Source organism: Drosophila kikkawai, chromosome 2L (assembly GCF_030179895.1).
Source record: "Drosophila kikkawai strain 14028-0561.14 chromosome 2L, DkikHiC1v2, whole genome shotgun sequence".
Classification (NCBI taxonomy): Eukaryota; Metazoa; Arthropoda; class Insecta; order Diptera; family Drosophilidae; genus Drosophila; species Drosophila kikkawai.
In genome coordinates, this window is record NC_091728.1 from 2,694,986 (window position 1) to 2,711,122 (window position 16,137).

At 38.2% G+C, this 16,137-nt stretch overlaps 6 protein-coding genes across 8 annotated transcripts in view; 2 read left to right on the forward strand and 4 right to left on the reverse strand.

Moving 5' to 3' along the window:
- Window positions 1–321: 321 nt before the first annotated feature.
- On the reverse strand, window positions 322–5,905 carry LOC108079671 (BTB/POZ domain-containing protein 9). Of its 3 annotated transcripts, none has more exons than XM_070285261.1 (7): window positions 5,784–5,905; window positions 4,532–5,721; window positions 3,842–4,004; window positions 3,620–3,782; window positions 1,577–1,710; window positions 812–1,482; window positions 322–642 (listed from the first exon to the last, which is right to left on the reverse strand). In XM_070285261.1, exons 2-7 carry the CDS (start codon window positions 4,654–4,656, stop codon window positions 348–350), a joined length of 1,551 nt encoding a protein of 516 aa, XP_070141362.1. In that variant the 5' UTR covers window positions 4,657–5,721; window positions 5,784–5,905; the 3' UTR covers window positions 322–347. The 3 variants fall into 3 exon arrangements, with proteins under 3 accessions (XP_070141362.1, XP_017029558.1, XP_070141371.1); XM_017174069.3 differs by having other exon boundaries at window positions 4,532–5,193; window positions 5,243–5,802; XM_070285270.1 differs by lacking the exons at window positions 3,620–3,782; window positions 3,842–4,004; window positions 4,532–5,721; window positions 5,784–5,905 and adding an exon at window positions 1,777–1,864.
- Window positions 1,861–2,424, reverse strand: SmE (Small ribonucleoprotein particle protein SmE). Its single transcript, XM_017174070.3, has one exon. The coding sequence runs from the start codon at window positions 2,335–2,337 to the stop codon at window positions 2,053–2,055; it is 285 nt and encodes a 94-aa protein (XP_017029559.1). The 5' UTR covers window positions 2,338–2,424; the 3' UTR covers window positions 1,861–2,052.
- On the forward strand, window positions 2,676–3,187 carry LOC108079673 (mitochondrial import inner membrane translocase subunit Tim13). The gene is made up of 2 exons (XM_017174071.2): window positions 2,676–2,919; window positions 2,987–3,187. Exons 1-2 carry the CDS (start codon window positions 2,764–2,766, stop codon window positions 3,083–3,085), a joined length of 255 nt encoding a protein of 84 aa, XP_017029560.1. The 5' UTR covers window positions 2,676–2,763; the 3' UTR covers window positions 3,086–3,187.
- A 7-nt stretch (window positions 5,906–5,912) lies between the features above and the next one.
- On the forward strand, window positions 5,913–6,602 carry LOC108079559 (C-type lectin 37Da-like). Its single transcript, XM_017173899.2, has 2 exons — window positions 5,913–6,046; window positions 6,104–6,602. The coding sequence occupies exons 1-2, from the start codon at window positions 5,968–5,970 to the stop codon at window positions 6,556–6,558; spliced, it is 534 nt and encodes a 177-aa protein (XP_017029388.1). The 5' UTR covers window positions 5,913–5,967; the 3' UTR covers window positions 6,559–6,602.
- An 18-nt stretch (window positions 6,603–6,620) lies between these two features.
- LOC108079524 (serine protease inhibitor 42Dd-like) lies at window positions 6,621–8,131 on the reverse strand. Its single transcript, XM_041775790.2, has 5 exons — window positions 8,108–8,131; window positions 7,211–8,052; window positions 7,014–7,152; window positions 6,813–6,956; window positions 6,621–6,761 (listed from the first exon to the last, which is right to left on the reverse strand). Exons 1-4 carry the CDS (start codon window positions 8,121–8,123, stop codon window positions 6,823–6,825), a joined length of 1,131 nt encoding a protein of 376 aa, XP_041631724.1. The 5' UTR covers window positions 8,124–8,131; the 3' UTR covers window positions 6,621–6,761; window positions 6,813–6,822.
- Window positions 8,132–9,844: 1,713 nt separating this feature from the next.
- Window positions 9,845–16,137, reverse strand: part of Snoo (Sno oncogene) — a 105,112-nt gene continuing 98,819 nt past the window's right edge. Inside the window, exon 2 of the mRNA XM_017173995.3 lies at window positions 9,845–15,971. Coding sequence (XP_017029484.1) covers window positions 13,158–15,971 — 2,814 coding nt within the window. The 3' untranslated portion in view covers window positions 9,845–13,157. The remainder of the gene's footprint in view (window positions 15,972–16,137) is intronic.

A 16,137-nucleotide genomic window follows, 5' to 3' on the forward strand; every position in this document is an offset into this window, starting at 1 on the left:
CACCAAAGTTGAAGTATTTATTCGGCGAAAACTATCAACTATTAAAGCGGCCCTCTTGTTTTTTTTATTATTTGTGTTTTTGGTAACACTTTCAGCTTTACATACAAATGGGAAACCAGTTAATTAATTTGGTTCGATTCTTGGCATCAGCCGCCAATAGCCAAAAAAGTTTTCTTTATATAACAATTCATTAATTACCTTTCGATTTCTGGTTTTTACCTTGGGCGGAGTCATGAACCCAATCCGTTGCGGATCTGGGATTACAATATTCGAGTGTTTTTTATGTTTTTGGAATCGGATTGATTCAAGGAAATAGTTTTTATTTTATGCAACTACAACTATGATGTCTAATACCTATCGTATTTCCCCTTTGTGGGCAGCACCCCAGGAGCTGGGTTCTGGTTGTGATTGTGGCTGTGACCAGGTCCACCTACTCCGGTTCCTGCTCCACCTCCTCCTCCAGGGGAGGCGAGAGTGTACACCTCGTAATCGCTGATGGTGAAGTTGTAGTCGCCAAACAAAGTCAAGTGAGCGGCGTTAGGGCCATCATAGGAGTGGGGAAGGTTTGAATAGGAGTCTATATTGGTTTGGCAATTGCTGGAGATGAGCAGATCCGCGCCAGCACCGAAAATGGGACCGCAACTGTGAAGGGAAGTATAATGAGCATGAAGTTTGCAGCAAAACTAGGCTCTTTCTCTTTTGATTTACAACATTTTTAGATGATATTAAGATCAATTTTGTTTGTCGATATGTTTTTCCCTTTATATACACCCAAAAAATGTATATTTTATCCTTATAAAACACAACTCACTCTGGATGATAGCATATAGCATAGGGTTTCTTCACAATATCAAATTTGGCAGGCTGCTCGCCATTGGCAGGATTCAAAGTAAAAAGAAAAGCTCGATCCGAGTGAACATAGCCACCCTTGCGACTTGTTTTGGCCCAGGCCACATCCGTATAGCCACCACTGATCTCTCCATGAGCACCCAAACCAATGACCATGCAGGGAGCCACACCATCACAGTAACGATGAAAGGAACCCGAGTCAAAGCCATGTGTGGATGCCCTGAAAACCAATCTCCAGGTTTGCTTCGGCACTCCATACCAATTGTTGAGCACCGTTTGCAAAGGTAACTTGTCATTCCTAAGGATTTGAGAACCCGGAAACATATTAACGGCCACCGTCAAGCGAGGCTGTAATCTCTTGTCGTTCTCCATCATTTTGTTGGCATGCAGAGCGGCATAGCGATAGCGTTCTAGGGATAGCTCCATGGGCACTGCCCCCGTGGGTTCCACTTCCTCGGCGAAAACTTGACTGTCGATTAGAAGAAGGCGAACATGACCCATAACACCGCTTAGATGTTGACAGACACGAGCACGCTCCTCTTCGGTCCAATGGGCAGTGGGTTGGGTGACTCCGGCTTGATATTTGGCCCAGGCCAAGACACAGCGCCATACTTCCTCCTCCTCAAGGCAGAACTATGGGGGTGAAGAGGGTTTTTAAAAGAAAATATAAAAAAATATTAGGTATACATAAATTTTCTTGATTTTCTTAAGCTGGCTTGGTCCTTACATAGTCTGAGGAAATAATCTTGATGATGGCATCCTTAGTCAAAGTCAAAAAGGCATTGGTTTTCACGCATTCAATGGCATTTTCGCCTATGAAGATGATGCAGCGTTCCATAAATGAGGCAGCGCACTTGGCACCTGAAAAGTAAAGAGAAAAATATGATTATTATTAGATCAGTTTTGTTTTAATATAATAAATAATACCTTCTCATATAAATATAATCACCAGCCTAGAAATATAAAGCAAAAACCTCTCCCTTCTCCTTGACCCATTCAAAAACCTCTCAATATTTCCTTCCTAGAAAGTCTACATTTTATTTGAATAAACATTCCTCTTCTTAAACATTTCTATTTAACATTTATACGAATGTACATTCCTTAGAATCTCTTTAGAAATTTGCTTTTACATATTTTTTGTTGTGTTTAAACCTAATAATTACGACGTGCAGCTATCGTAGGTGGGGGTGGAGGTCCTTGTTCCTAATCCTTTGTGGGATTCACATTCTGTATTAGCGTTATGTTATCGCCCTTCAGCATTATCCTGCCCAGATTCTTGCGTTGGCGCGTCTTCACATAGACTTCCTCGGCGTCGTCCAGCACCAGGTTCATGTACTCGTCAAAGCCCACGATGTGGCCCTCGATGCGCAGCGAGATGTTCTCGTAGAGCCAGACCTGGACGCGGGAACGGTTCTGCAGGTAGCGGAAGATCAGGTTGATGGGCTGGACCATCACCTTTTGCACCTTGGGATTGCCTTTGAACGACATTTTTCTGTGTTTTTAAAGGCCGAAGATTTAACAAAAAATTTAGCTTCCTTTTTTTTGCCGGCTTGTTATATTAGTGTGGCTGCAGGTGGGTCAAAACCAAAATACCAAAGTAAAAAGCGAAGAAACTGTTCTAAACTTTTATAAAAACTTGTTAAAGTTGACAGAAACTTTAATAAACTAAGAAGAAAAGTTGTATTTATGTCTTAAGAAACATAAAAATATGTTTTATAAAGATTTCTTTAAGAAAAACCTAACAAACAGACACTCTGTTTACTCTGTACAGTTAACAGAGTGCAATCGATATCATAAAGTTGTTATCGATATACCTTCTAAAGCAAACTATCGCTGCTGTTAAATTTCTTGGCTGATTGCTAAAGTTTGTTGCCGAAGTTTTTGCTTTTAAATTAAAATAAACACCACAAAGTTATGGCAATGGCGAATGTGGACAAAGGAGAGCTGATGGACCAGGTGAAGCAACAGATTGCCGTTGCGAATGCCCAGGAATTGCTCCAACAAATGACGCAAAAGTGCTTTAAAAAGTGTATCAACAAGCCGGGCACCTCGCTCGATTCCTCCGAACAGGCAAGATTGCAAAAGTTTAACTTTAAAAAGTAAAGATTTATAATCTGTTTATATTATTCAAATGCAGAAATGCATTTCCATGTGCATGGACCGGTTTATGGACTCGTGGAACCTCATCTCGCGGACGTACGGCCAGAGATTACAGCGAGAACAATCCAAATTCTAGGAGACAAAGTTAAGGATCTGCATTTATGCGGCGGATCAATGGACAAAACTCGGCCAGCTATTAATTAGTTTTAATTAATAAACTGTTTAAATGCAACAAAAACATGTGTGTTACGTGATTTTGATAACACAACGTGCCAGGTGTTTTTTTTCCTATCGATTGTTTCGCTTAACAGGCACTGTTTTGGGTGCTGTTAAGAGAAAATACTAAATGTTGTTGTTTAACAGGTAGAATTTTCAATGCTGTTAAGGGAAAATACCAAATGTTGGACATTTTTTACATTTGACATGGTGAAACCATTTTCTACATATTTTTGGGCGCGAATTTTCAAAAGATATTTCTGTTTGTTTTAAATATAAGTAAAAATAGGGTAAAGGGACACCTATAAATAAAATTTAAGGAGATTATAGCCTAAAAAATGCTGTACAAAAATGTGAAACTTAGTTAACTTCACTGAAAATTATTTCACTTTTTGTCTGGTCTTAAAAATTAATATTTAAAAATCCCAAATTTAAATAATTAAAATTTACCAACCTGCTTTCTCATGTATATCCATTACTGCGGTTAAAAATGTGCAGGCATTATCCACCGATAAGGTAGATATAACATGATCCTCACAGGCTGTTCTCAGCTCAACCACTCCCATATCCTGGGCCATCATCATCATTTGGAAGACTTGCGAGTCCTGCAAAACCAACTAAAAAAAACTTATTCATAAATTAAATATAGTTTAGATTGAATTTATCCTGAACTCACCTTGGCTGTGTACACATAAAGTATGAATTGCCTGAATAACTCGGGATTTACGTGCGGCAATCTTATAGTTGTTGGCGTCGAGGCACCCGGTGCCGCTGGGGAGACAGTGCATCCGGGTATCCGGCACACCTCACCCCGCTTGGCGGTCTTGAAGCTCTTGCAACTGAAATGAGTTGGGAATGAGTGGAAATTAATTGAATGATCTCGTGGATTGGATGCCTCAGATTCCAGCACGCAACATTGTACGTGGGCAGACCAAAAAAGGAAAACGAGAGGATCCTGAGGAGTCTTTTACATGGGGAAATATCAAATTTGTTATAGGGTATCTTTTAGGGGGAAAAAGTATATTTGATTTTACAAAAATTAAAAGGAAATCGAATTTGATTTTAATATTTTTAAATTTGAAGCGGAATTTACGTATAATAATTCTGTTTTGAATTATTTTTATTATAAGGAAAATTTATTAAAATATAAAAATGATCTTCAGGGGTGCCTGAGAATTCGGAGATGTTTTTAAAAACATTTTATCAATATTTTAAACTTCAAAATATGTTAACTTAAGACCAGAAGTCCTTTCTGACACAATCTAAATATTCTAAAAATTTGTTGCCTTCTTTGATTATTTAAATAATCATTGAAAAAAAAGGGAAATTATATGTTGTTCTTTTAGTTTTTCTTGTGAAAACTCACCGCGCCATCAGCATCAATCTGTGGGCATAAATCCGTTCATCTCGGCCGCAAATAAACACAACATCTGCACTATCCTGATCTTCGGACAGGCGCTGCAGATCATCGATCAATTGGGGAAGACTCATGACTTTTTAGGGATTTATAAATCTTTTTTATGTATTTAAAATATTTCAAATATTTTAATCACTTTGGCAGAGTTGCACGTGTTGCCATAGCCTTTGTTATGGTTTTAGTTTTCTTTTTTGTTTTTGCCAATCGGTTTGTTTATGTTTTTCACTTGCACGTTCCACGCTTTAAACACTCTCTCCTCTCTGCTCTGTCTCTTAGTTTTCTCTCTTTTTAATGGCTTGTTTTTTTGTGGGAGCTCAGAAACCGGTTACTGGCTGAAAATTCTTGGCCAACACCAAGCCAAAATCAATTCCACAAACAAAAAGATCTTGGGGAAAAATAGTTAAAGCCACAATTATGGGAAATTATTTACACAAATTTGGTTATATTATAGGTTTTATTAATGATAAAGATTTTTAAGTTTAACACTTTTATTTTGAATTTGAAAAATAGTAATTTATTTGAGCGTTCAGCGTTCTTTATGCCATCGCGTTGAATTGAAGACTGAAGAAGAGACTGGTAACAGGTCGCTCTTTAGGCTCTCTCAATTTTCTCTAAAAAAAACAGGTAAACGAAATTTGTTTTGTTTTGCTTTTCTCATACTTGTTTTTATTCCCTTCTCTTCTCTTTTTTTTTTAAATAGGAGTTTAGGGATGCTGAATGAATACTCCTGATTGTGGCCTTTATTTAAAGAACTAATGTAAAAATTGGTGAGTTTCTGCCATGTCCTCTTACAGGATAGGATTTTAATAATTTGTTTCAGTAGAAATTCCATTTCTCTGATATATTCCACGCCACCCTTTGAAAAGTTAGGCCATCATTACTACTATATAAATTTGGTTAATAGATGTAATTGGTTTGCCACTTCCCAACGTTGTGCAGCAAGGGATGAGATCCTAATAGACTTTGAAAGCCCTGAGGAATGGGACCTGCTATCGTCTGCTATCCGTCTCTGGTTTTGATGTTTTGGTTTCAGATTTCTCCCTGGCTTCCAGAAAACCATGAAAAAACCATATTAACCGATGATTCTGTTCCACTTTTCCCTTGGCCAGAAGTCGATAGCAGTGAAAGCTATGTCAGACCTTTAGGAAATGAAATTGGATTAGTTTTGTATAAAAAATTGATTTGAACTAGAACGTAACACTTTTTCTGCCTCATTGAAAACTGGATAATGTACACAAGTCTAAGAAGCACCAGACAGAAATGATATATGCTTTCTAATGAAATTAAAATCGCTGGATTAGTCAAGGGGTTTGTGACCAAAGGAAAGGCTATAAAATAGGATAGTTTAGAATGATGTCCAACTAGTTTCTTTGACCTGCTTCGCCATGTACACTGGATTCTACATTTTTTTGGGAATACTCTCTGTGTCCTTGACCTTTAATATCAAAACCAATGTGACAGATGGTGAGCTCCTGTAATGACCTTGTACAGGATTGGATTTAAATCATTTTAGTCCTGTAGGAATTCCTGAGCAACTGAATGTACCCACCAGACCCTTTAAAAAGATCGGCGATGGCTATTACTATATACAGGGGGCAAAAAAGGTTAACTGGTTTGCCGCCGCCCAAGAATGTGCAGAGCGGGGTGCCGAGCTAGTAGACTTCAAAACCCTTGATGAATTCAATATCCTGAATCGCTATCTCAATGACTCATACACTCATATAATGTTCTGGACCTCTGGCACTAACCTGGCTGACCCCAAATCATACGTTTGGGGCGATGGAAAACCGATCGATTTGGATATATGGTACCCAGGAGAGCCAAATAACTTAAACGGTACCGAGAACTGTGCTGAACTGGGCCACGATGATTTCCCGGCGAAGGCATTTGGGTTGAATGATATAAATTGTTTATCAGAGAGGCTCTATATTTGCAAGGCGCGACAGCCAAAGACAGTATCCGTTGTAGTCTGGTAGGTTGTTTTTTTAAACCCAATTAAAAACTTTACTTTGTTTTTTAAGATTTAATCTTTTCTATGAAATTTGCATATTTAACTGTGGGGTTTGTTATATTATCAAGAGTTCTCGCTTAAAATTTTAGATCACGTTTGCCTAATATCGTGAGATATGCCTTGCCTGCAAAGTACAGGCACAACAGCCCAAGATGGCAACGGTATAGTCTGAAATTTTGTATTATTTTTAATATATTTCCCAAATTTATGTTAGCTTACATATTTTCCATCACTCCGGCTTGACAAAGTGTCCTTGGAAATAAATGGATTTCTCATCCCGAATGACATAGGCAAAGGGATGAACGGCTTGAAAGTCCAAAGGACTAAGTAGGGGCTTAATGGAAATAAAGGAATCACGAATCCCTATAAAATATGAAAGGATTAATAAAAGTACAAAATGTACTCAAACCTACTACTCACCTATCATGGAAATAAATCCAGAACCCTCCTCATTGACCTCAATGAGGCCTTTCTGGATGACTTTACTGATCGCAGCACCTTTCTCTTGCACAAGATCTTGCAAATTGGCATTAGCACCAAAAGCGTCGACGATGCCCAACTGTAAGGAAAAGTTTCCTTTAGAAAAAAATTCCAAAAAATATAAACTAAATTTCTACCTTTTTGAGAATGCCGGAAAGTTCTGCTGCAAAATCAATCTTGAACTTTGGCAGCTTTATGTGCACCCGTCTGCTAGTCAGATTTGTGTAATTGAAATCCCCAATTTTATTCTCCAAAGCACCCAGGCCATTGGGTTTGTTGGGTAGAAAGATGAACATGGAGAGGCTCGACTTGTGATAGGGTAACTGCAAGACTTTGGCATCAATTTCGGGCCAGTCGGCGGCTTTAAAGAATCCATATTGCGACATTATCTTGACGGGAGCTACCTTGCCAGATGCCGGTGTGAAGTTTTCGTTTTTTGTTTTCATCGCATGAAACTTAAACAGCCAATTTCCTTTGAACGAAAAAGCATTTACCAGCAAAATTTGAAGTTTTGCATCGATATTCTTGGCCGTAACGGCATTCGGGATCTTGTCACGCGTCTTTTCCTTGACCCAATTATTAACAATTTCTGCACTCTTTTCGGCATTCCCCAAACTAATGCCTACAGCTTGCGATTTGAAGGACTCCGTGACCAACTTGCTAAACTCGGGAATTATATGGAATTTTTCATTTACATAAATGCTATTGGCAATATCAATGGCCAGATTTGCCTCACGCTTTGCCAGAACCTTGAAAAACGCTTTGTACTGGCCAGCCACATCTTCCCTTTCTGCCAAATCTAAAACATTTTTCAGTTCCACGGCCGTGTTGTCCTTGGCTCCCTCGTAAGCCAGGGCCAAGACGATCTTGAGGGCAAGCGGTGATGTGATTAAATTCTTATCCGCATTTTCCTTGGCCAAAAGTTGATAGTATTCATTGTCAAAACGGCCTGCCACAGACGTGGCCAAAAAAATAAGACCTTTGGGATAGGAAGTTGGATTAGTTATAGACAAATAAAATGAGCTGCAACCTACACAAAAAGTACTTCATTGAGAACTGATGATGTAGGCCTAGGAGGGGGTTTATTTATATACTGTAACTATAATGAAATTAAAATCGGTGGATTAGTCAATGGAAATGTTTTAAATGTGTAATTATACAAAGATCCAGCGAGTGAAGGGGGGTGACATTCCACTTTTTGGATGAACCTATAAAAATGTTAGAATTCTGCTTTTATTTCTTAAAAGCATTGAGAAGTTAAGACCCTTTTTTTAAGTATTCCATCAAATTCGTAAATCAATGTAATTTAAGCTTTGCCACTTGTTGTTTTATGGACAATTTTTTCATAAAAAAAATATAAAATGTCATTTATAAATATATAAAAAAAAATATTTCATAATAGTAATTTAAAAAAATAAAACTTAACTAAAGGTTTTAATTTTAGGATGTAATTCTAATTTCAACACTCTGGCAACTCTATATGTAAAATATCTTTAACATGATTGCATTCATACATGTAGAATATACAACTAGACTCTGTAAAAATGTAGATTAATTTAAGCAAGATTGTTTAGAGTACTTAACTTCTTAATTTATATTATATTAAAACAAGAAAGAAAGCTAACTTTGGCCAGTCAAAGTTTGTATACCCTTGCAGGTAACAATTAAAATATATCATAACTAAGCCAAAAATGCATTAATTTCGATTCGGAAAGCAGTTTTGTGTTAGTTTTTATTAATTTAAAAAAACTGCATACCAAATTTAAAATTTTAAGAAATCAAAATTTTTGGCCATTTTTGTTAATTTTAATGATGTAACCCCTTATCAAATTTCGCAAAAATGGCCAAAAAATCGTTTTCTTCCGGACATGTCTAGAAAGATTCGCATGTTAATGCTGATCAAGAATATATATGGTTTATGGGGTCGAAAATGATTCCTTCACTTAGAAAAATATTATTTTGTATTATAAAATCGGATTTTTTATATTAAAAAACTTCTTGATTTTTCTTTAAATTAAAAATATCATAACTCGACCAAAAGAGCATTAATTTTAAATCGGAAAACTGTTCTGTGCAAGATTTTCTACAGTTAATAAATCTGCATATTTCATTTAAAAATTTTGAAAATTCAATTTTTTATCAAAATCAAAAATTTTAATGATGTAACCCCTTATGAAATTTTGCAAAAAGGGCAAAAAAATCGATTTCTTCCTGACATATCTAGAATGATTCCCCTGTTGATGCTGATCAAGAATATAAGTACTTTATAGGGTCGGAAACGTCTCCTTCACTACGTTGCAAACTTCTGACTGAAATTATAATATCCTGCAAGGGTATAATAAATATTATTTACACGGAGCGCTATGTTCCCGATAGTTGTCGCTTTAGTTAGTTGACAGCGTAGAAAACAAGTAAAATATTGTCTAAATAAAAAAATAAAAAATAAAATTAAGAAAATAATTAAAAAATTATAATATATATATATTATAAAAAAAGAAATAGAAACAAAAATGAAAAGAAAAATAAAATAAATAAATACAACATTTAAAAGTTCACATAAAATAAATTTATAAAAAATTACAGAAAATCTAACAAAAATAAACGAAATGGCTTTGTTAATATTTTAAAAATTACAACCATAACTAAAACTTTTGCCTTAATTTATTATTAAAGAAACCCAATTTTTAAGCCTTTAACTAGCCTTACTTTCTTAAATTTTCCACTGCAATTTCATTCCATTTTTGTTTGTAAAATAAAAGTCACGTGTGATATATTTTGCATAATATTTATCGCTTTTTTATTTGTTGTTTTTTTTTGTTGTTTTCATTACATGTGTGTAATAATTTGTTTGTTTTTTTTTTTTTTGTTTTTTGTTTTTTTCTTTGCATTTATTTGTTTCTGCACTACTTAAATATGAAACGTTGAAGTCAAATGTTTTTATGTTCATTAACTGTTTAATTTGATTAAACTTTATTTGCTTTGTGGTGCATTTTCATTTTTTTTTTTCTTATGCTTCTTCCCTTTGATCGAATTTCTCACTACATTTTCTATTGTTTATATATTTGCTCCACAATTTGTACATTTTATTTCTGCTTCTTCTGACACACACACACACATATATATATATCTATATAATAATGCTGTATATATATATATATGTTGTATTTGTTGACAAGACGCGGATTTGTTGCTGCATGTTTGCTTATTATTATTATTTTTAACTTATGCCATTATTTTATGATTTCTTCTGGTTGCTGCTTAGCCTTTGCACGTTTTCTTTTTGTTTATTTTTATATTTTAAGTTTATTTTTTTAACAATATCAAGCGGGGCAAAGATGTCGCGAGCTATCTTGTATTTAAATTTAAGTATATCATATAATGTCATATATAAACACTCGGGTTATGTAAAATTTGTCCATATATATATATTTTAATTTTAATCGTTTTAATTATATATAAAAATGATTGTTTGTTTAGTTTGTTTTGTTTATCTCTTTGGGTTTGTTAGCAAAAAAAGATGATACAAAAAATGTTTTGTGTTTCGGGTTTTTGTAAAATTTGGCCATAAATACACGAGAAAATGTTTTGAAAACCGTTTTTTTCGACGTTTTTTTTTGATTAACCTGCACTGCACTCCTGTTTAACTATGATTTTAATTACGTTTAATTAAGTTTATTATCGTTCTGGTTCTGGTTTTTGGATTCGGTTTGGAAAATGAAACACAAAATTGTTTGGAGAGAATTCATTTACAATAATTTGTATATATATTTTTTAATTTATTTTTTTTATTGGTTGTTGCATAGCAATCGTAATTTCTTTTTTGTGTTGCATATATAATTGTATTTAACTTTTTACTTAAATATGCATAACAATTGTTTTTCTTGGTTTTTCATGCTTAATGTTTTCATATAATATTTACTTGTCAAAGTTTTTTCTTCTTCTTTTTTTATACAATTTTACAAAATCTTTTTTATGCTTAAATTCTAGACAAATTTTGGTATGAATTTGCGGTTGTTAAATATTTTTTGTTTGTATCGATTAATTTTAGTTTTTGAAATTGTATTCTTAAATACAGAACGAAATGTTTTTTTTTTGTGTTCTTTTAGAAAGTACAAACACACATATACAGGCATAAATAATTTATGAAATATGTTTTTTCGGTTTTTGTTTTTGTTATAACAAAAGTTTATAGATTTTAGAAATCTCTGCGCGCTCCCTTCGCTTGGCTCTTGGCTTGGTTTGTTATCCAGAAGATGTATACTATATATATATATATATTTATTTTTTTTTCTCACAGAGTGTTGGCAACTAAAATCCGTAGTACTTTCTCTAGTCTCAAAAGTCAAAAGGGAAAACTATATATTTACAAAATGAAAGAAAAATAAGACAAAGAAGCCTTAACAACTAGTTAGCAAAAAGTGTTTACAAATCTACAAAGATAACTAAATGCCTACGAAGAGCAAGAAGCGTACAAGGTGACAGATAAGAACAGATTAAAACAATTAATTAATTAAACAATTAAGAAAATTGCTCGATCTATAACTAGTAGCAGCTACAATAAATATTTAACTTTATGGTTACGACGCGTAAATGTTTACTGTTTAATGTTTAATGTATATGTTTATCCTGCTCATCTTCTATTAGCATATTACTTCATATTTTGTATAAATTTAACGCGGCAACTTCTTATTAATATATTTATTTTTGTTTCTCATATCTCCCTTTCTTGTTTCACATTTTCTTTAAGTTTAGAATTGTTTAGCTTTTGTTTTTTGTTTCTGTTTCTTTTGTTGTTATCTCTGTGGTGGGTTCATTTTTGTGTGTATTTCCTTCCTCTCTCTCTCTCTCTGTGTCTCTCTCCTTTTTGTCTGTTCAACTTAATTTTAGATCTAAAAACTAAAATTTAATTACAATCTTTATAAGAACCAGCTGCCTGCCTCGAAGCTTTGAATATTTCGTTTCGGTTTTTAATGTCTTGCAGAGCTTACAAAAATTTACAAATAAAAATAATAACTTAATTAGGTTTTAAGCGGTATAAGTAAGTGGTAAAAAACACACGCACAAATTGGTCGTTGAACAAATATACAACAAATGTAAAATTTGTTTCTTGTTTTGTTTTTGTTTTTTAAAGCTTTGGTTTCATTTATATAATTTCTGCAAGCAACGTTTTTGAAAGATGTTTTCGAAATAGGGAAGCCTAAATAATTTTTTGTTGTATTTGTATTTGTTGGTTTTGTTTTTGTTTTTACAAGTGAGATCAATTCAAGCTATGTGAAAGCGTTTTTGAAATTGTTTATTTAAATTTTGAAGACGTCAAAGGGTAGTTTTCCATTGAAAACGTTTTTTCCAAAAAGTTAAAAATTATATTTTATTTCCTTCTGGTTTTGCCAAAGTATTTGTAAGTTTATAAAATTATATACCCTCTAAAACTGGGTAATGCCTGTGCGTTTCGGGCTTTGTGCTTGAATTTGGGCTGCACTTTCTATAAAAAATTAGATAAAATAAAGAAGTAAGGGGATTCTAGCTTAGATACAACTCTGTGTGATTGCCAGTTTTACAGAAATAAATATTATTATTGATTTTGATTTAAAAGTTTTATAATTATAAATTTTGATTAACAAAAAAATCATATTTCTCGGGTTTTAGGTTACAGTTTAAGATTGAAAATATCTATTAATCGATAAGGTTTTTAAATTTTACGAAAAAATTGATACATAAAGCGATAACGTTGCCATAAATCGATAGTCTCTTTGATATATTCAACAATATAATCGAAAAAGAGTCAAATACATAAATTTAATTAAATTTATTTAATACTTGGCAATAATATCGATATATAAAATTCGATATTTTTCGATATTTAAAATTACGCTGTAACAAAATGTAGTATCGATATCATAGTTGAAGCCTGGAGAGGAAAAGGCAAGCAAAGCTAACCGAAAATTGAAAGAAAATCATACCAATTGTGTAAAAATTACAATCTAAAAGTTTTTCTTGAAAACAAAATCAATAATAATATTTATTATAGATCTGCCCGGTTTTTTCGTGTGTAGAAGAGCTGATCTCCGAGAGGTTTCCCCATCTCTAGGCTATTTCCTTTTTGATTTGTAACTCGCAGTTCGTTGTCGTTGTGGTTGAAGTGGCTGTGGTTGCTGTTGCTGTAAGTGGTGGTGTCTGCTTTTTGCTGGCCTTGGTGGCCATGGGTGGATGTGGGTGTGACTGTGACTGAGACTGTGCCTGTGCCTGTGTGTGTGTCTGTGGATGGTGGTGTCCTGCTGAGGATGAACCACTGAGTATAGTCTGAGGTCGCGCTGTGCTCCTTTGGCGCTGCTGTCGCTGCTGCAGCGGCATCTCATCGTCCTCGGAGTCTTCGTCTTCGTCCGCCTCCTCCTCCTCCTCGTCTTCCTCGTCATCCTCCTGGCTATTCGCCTGGCTATCCTCCTTGGTCTCCTCGCTACCCACATGGCTGGTGATCTTCTCAAGAGCATGGCAGGCGGACATTTGGGCCTTCTTCATGGAGGATTCGTCGCTACTGTTGCTGCTGTCGAAGAGCTGACAATTTCCGGCTGTGGCCGCCGAATCCGGCGAAATGGGGGTGGTGGCTGTGGGGGGCGTGGCCAGAGCACTGCTATGCGGAGCCTGGGCCTGAACCTCTTCATCCTCCTCATCGTCGTCGTCCTCCTGCTCTTCGTGATCCGCCTGATCCTCCTCCTCGTCCTCATCTTCCTCCATTTCCTCATCATCGCTGGAAATTTGACTGGGCTGCGGACTCTTGGTGACCTTCTCACTCGTTTCTCTGGATTTCTCTGGAGCCTGAGGACTGTCCTCTTCCTGCTGGACTTGGCTTGCTGGGTTTTTCTCGTCCTCTTGGAGTTTTATTCTCTTGTTTTCCGGCTCTTCTGGCTTCTCAAAATCCTGGACTTCGCAACAGGCACTCCTCCTCAGGCCATTGGTAGGCGCTGGCGCCTTCATCAAAGCCGCTGCCTCCTGCTGCTTATTATTGTTGGCTCGATCCTCCATTTCTTCCTCCTCGAGTTCCTCCTGATCCTCCTCATCCTCCGCTGCTGGTTTGCTCAAGACCTCATCCAACTGGGTCGTCGTCTGTTGCTGCTTCTTAAATGGCATCTTGCGAAGATCTACCTTGCAGTCCTGCTCCTCGAATTGCCTTCGATAGCGCTGCAACTGCTCCGTGAGATCGGCTATGTGCGCGTCCTGCTTGTGGAGCAGCTCGCTCAGCTGGAGGTTATTGTAACGATACTGATGGTTCTCCTGGAGCAGCGTCTGCAGCAAATGCAACACTCGCTCCCGATCCCTGGGCCGTGTGTCGCGCAGGGACTCCACCGCCTGCTCCCACGGCGGCAACATGGCACTGGAGTCGGGCTCTCCGTTCAGACTATCCGTATCATCGGTATCCGTGGATAGCTCGAATTCGCTGCCCAAATGGGGCTTCCCATTCGCCGTGCCCTTGGGGTGGGGCGAACTCACCACGTTGGAGGAGTGGGTACTCAGATTGAGGCCACCTCCGGCGCTGGAGGATTGAGTGGGCGACGGTGCCTGACTCTTGTAGTAGCCATGGCTGCTATAGTGATGCATATGGTGGGCGGGCAGGTGGTGCAGGTGGTGATGATGCTGGTGGAGATGAGGGGACACCTGCTGCTGCTGCTGCTGACTCATCATCAGGTTCTTGTTGATCCGAATCCGACTCGGTTCGTTGTGGGTGGCCGTGAGGGAGGAGCTGCTACCATTCGGCATTGGCAAGGAGCTGGAGCTGGGCAAGAGTTTGGCATGCTGGTTAACGGTGGCAATGACATGCAGCGACTTGGCTGGCGGAGGAGGAGCTCCCGGCTGCACTTGCTGCTGTGGATGCCCCTGCTGCTGCTGCTGATGCCCCTGTTGCAGCTGCTGCTGCTGGTGATGCGGTGAGGTGGAGGAGGTAATCTCGTTGCTGCCGCCCGCCGAAAACTCCTCGGGACTGCGCATGTTACGGAGGTTAGAGGGTGGCGGAGCTGCTGAAGTCGGCGGTGGAGCCGTCTCGGGGGAGTTGCTGCCACTGGAGGAGGTGTGCGGTGGCTCTACCACCTCCAGCAGTGCCTCCTCCTCCTCCGGCGTCGTTGTGGGCGTGGATGTAGGCGTGGGCGTTGGTGTCTGGGATCGCTCCTGCTTGATGTGCACCACCTGATGGCTGTCCCTTTCTTTATCTCTCAACCGCTGGCGCTCTATCAAAGCCGCCTCGCGTTCCAGTCGCTCCCTGTCCTTGTCCCGCTCTCGTTCTCGCTCCTTGGACAGTATGCTCTTGCGCGGCGCCAGCGCCACATTCGGCTGATACGTTCGCTCCGCATACCGTTTGTCCGTGCTCCGGACCACACGTTCCGGATTCTGCAACTCTGGCGGCTCCTGGCAGGCGTAGGGCAGCGAGGACAGCGTGGCGCTGTAGGCATGCAGGAAGGCCTTGGTGGTGGTCGGTCCCCAGGGCTGGAAGGCCGACGAGGAGCTAAGCGCGGGCGGCGGCGGATGGAGCACGTGCGGCACATGGGGATGTGGGGCGGTGCCCACCAGCACAGCGCGATGCTGATGCGGCAGGGGATGGGCATGTGGTAGGTGCTCGCGCTCCCGCTCTCGTTCCCTTTCCCGCTCCCGTTCCCGCTCCCTCTCCCGCTGCTGCTGCTGCACACAGTGCGCATACATGATCTGGTAGTGATACTCCAGCGTGGGCGTGGCTCCAGCTCCACCAGAAGAGCTGCCTTTGAGCTGTTGCTCGCGCTTCTTGTCCAGCGATGGCTGCTTCATTGGCGGCGGCGGTGGCGGTGCCAGGGCTCCCACAACCAGTCCATGCGGATGTCCAGCCAAGCCGAGAACATGTCCAGTGGCCAGAAGACCATCATCCATGAGCATTTCCGCCTGGAAAAAGAGGAGAATCAAGAGAGAAGTTAGAAGAGTTGTTAGAAAAGAGATTGATTGTAAGGAAGAAGTGCACTGAGGGAAGCTTTCATTCGATTTTTTTAAAATTTATTTAGAATATTTTAATATTAAACAAATAAAAACCAGAATATGAGAATATTTTTTA